General features: G+C 31.9%; 1 protein-coding gene across 1 annotated transcript; it reads left to right on the top strand.

The window, feature by feature from the left end:
* The first annotated feature begins 544 nt into the window (after window positions 1–544).
* On the top strand, window positions 545–1333 carry LOC119683424. The gene is made up of 2 exons (XM_038097091.1): window positions 545–1192; window positions 1252–1333. Exon 1 carries the CDS (start codon window positions 641–643, stop codon window positions 1139–1141), a length of 501 nt encoding a protein of 166 aa, XP_037953019.1. The 5' UTR covers window positions 545–640; the 3' UTR covers window positions 1142–1192; window positions 1252–1333.
* Window positions 1334–2359: the final 1026 nt, after the last annotated feature.

Genomic DNA, 2359 nt, shown 5'->3' with positions numbered 1-2359 from the left:
AACAACACTGCAATTTCTCTAATCGGTTCACAACAATTTTTCAACACGATCTGCTTCGCCGATTCAATGTTTTCTTCAGTAACAGAAGTTGTTACGCGGCCAGGGATCTCATCTTGGTCCAAGCTTGTGGGACCGTCTTATATATAAAAATCGTAACACAAAAATTTTTCGACTTTTTGTATAGACGCCAAACAAAAACCAATCGTACGATATGCGTTAAACTTTGACAGAATGTGTAAAATAGTGTTGCCAGCGTGAAAATAAAAAAATTTACCGATTGGATAGGCGCGGGAGTTCAATAATAGGCCTGTCGTTCTGTTTTGATCAGAAGATATGTGTACTTTTTTCACATATAAAACATATTTTTATGTAATGAAAAATAAATATCTAATAAATATTTAAGTAAGAAGTAATAACAAAGTAAGCCATGTAAAATTTAAAAAATTTATAAAACATATAACTACAAATTTTTTTCTGTGTAAATTTGATAATCAAAAAAAATTTGAAAATTATATTTCGTATTAAATTTTAAATTGTTTGTAAAATTATTAAACTATTTATTTTAATTTTTGTGTATTTATCTATTTTGTTAGTATGAGTATTATATAATTACAATAGGACTCTCTAAACTTCAATAACAATGTTTCTAAATAATGGGCGCAAGGTTTTCAAACATTTAACTTGGAATGAAGCTAACATAGAAGCAACATCCAGTTTGTACAGATCACAACGACCCTCTCTTGATATATCTGGTGTTTCTGGTGAACCTAATATAGAAGCAACATCCAGTTTGTACAGATCACAGCGACCTTCCTTTGATATATCTGGTGTTTCACATACATTAGAAGTGGCTGCACATCCATTGAACTCAACTTTCATTTCAAATGTAACTACCGAGCCAAGTACAACTGCAGCAGGGTCTACCACCCTTTACGATGTCGAAGGATTAGAGAATAGTAACCGTGTACCAGATATTGTAGCTCAAGATGATGCTGCTAAGGAAGCATTTTATATGAAACGTAAAAATCATGAAAAAGCTGAGTTTACTATTGCTAAACAGCAAACGGTGTTCCAACAACTATTCTCGGTCTTGCCATTTGATGTATGTCCAGATAATGTACCTGTAGACGAAAAGGATTAAAACGGAAAACAACAATGGGATTAATAGGTCTTATAAGTCAGTCGTCACTACGTAAGTTTAAATATAATAAAAAACTTTATTTAATTAAGTAATTAATTTTTTTTTATTAGGCCAAGCAAAGCCCTTGCATTCTAGAAATTTTGAAATATTAAAAATTGTAAACCGTGCTAATAAATTTTAATATTAAAGTAAAACATGTTTTTTACTTATGTTTTTTTAATAGCTAAAACAGCATAAAACAATTAGAATATACTATATACAATAATACAAGGTTAGATGATTGAAGTGTTACCTATTCAAGCAACTATATCTTTTTTGTGTGAAATTATTTTTTATTGATTCAAATTACAAAAATTTGTGGAAATAATCAAAATTTCAGAGTCCATTCACTTCAACTTCAAACGATTAAAATAATGAGTTGTATACTTCGCGAATGCGATCTTCCAGTATTTCAGCCCATTCCTGAATAATGGCTTTCTTCAGCACATCCATACTGGCATATTTTTTTTAGTCCTCATCTTGCTCTCCAAAATGGCCTAGCTGGAATTTATTCATTGGATTTGCATCTGGAGAATTCGAAAGCTGTTGTTGATTCACACGAGCTGTATGAGATGGTGCCGAGTCTTGTTAGAACGTTCCATGGTATACAAACGAAATGCAATTTCCAAAACATTTTCGCTATAATAAGTTGCATTGACTTTGACACCAGTGGGCACAACTGTTCATACAATTACTTGAGATGAAAAATTACTTCGGATAGCCGTTCGTAGTCTCAAATTTTCGGCATTGCATCAACTTAATAAAAACACGATCATTTTGAGAGTTTATAAAATGCTCAATGGAGAAATTTTTCTTATCAGAGAACAAAAATTTGGAAATTCGACACGTTTCAAGTCTAATTCTTTGTTGCTTTTTTGTAAGATCTTCTGCTTTTTGGAATTTGTGTTTACCTTGAACTCATTATGGAATATACTTCGGATGCTTTCCTAGGTATTTTCAGTTCTTTTGTCATTTGATCACCACTACGATTTGGATTTCGTTTATATCGAGCCTTTATTTTACGAACCATTTCAGGTTATGTTACGGTTTTTTTTTCGTCCACGCTGCCTACACTATTATAACAATTTATGGTATGATGGTACTTTATGTTTGAGCTCACGAACAACAGATACTTGTAGTTTTCCAGCCAAGTAGAATCACACCATTACGTTTGAATTC

This window comes from Teleopsis dalmanni, chromosome 2 (genome assembly GCF_002237135.1).
Source record: "Teleopsis dalmanni isolate 2A chromosome 2, ASM223713v2, whole genome shotgun sequence".
Taxonomy (NCBI): domain Eukaryota; kingdom Metazoa; phylum Arthropoda; class Insecta; order Diptera; family Diopsidae; genus Teleopsis; species Teleopsis dalmanni.
Note: the sequence above shows the minus strand (reverse complement) of the source record. Positions and strands in the feature narration are given on the sequence as shown.

What these genes read in the sequence shown, in the direction of transcription:
- LOC119683424 (XM_038097091.1), top strand. Translation starts at nt 641, where the DNA reads ATGTTTCTAAATAATGGGCGCAAGGTTTTCAAACATTTAACTTGGAAT.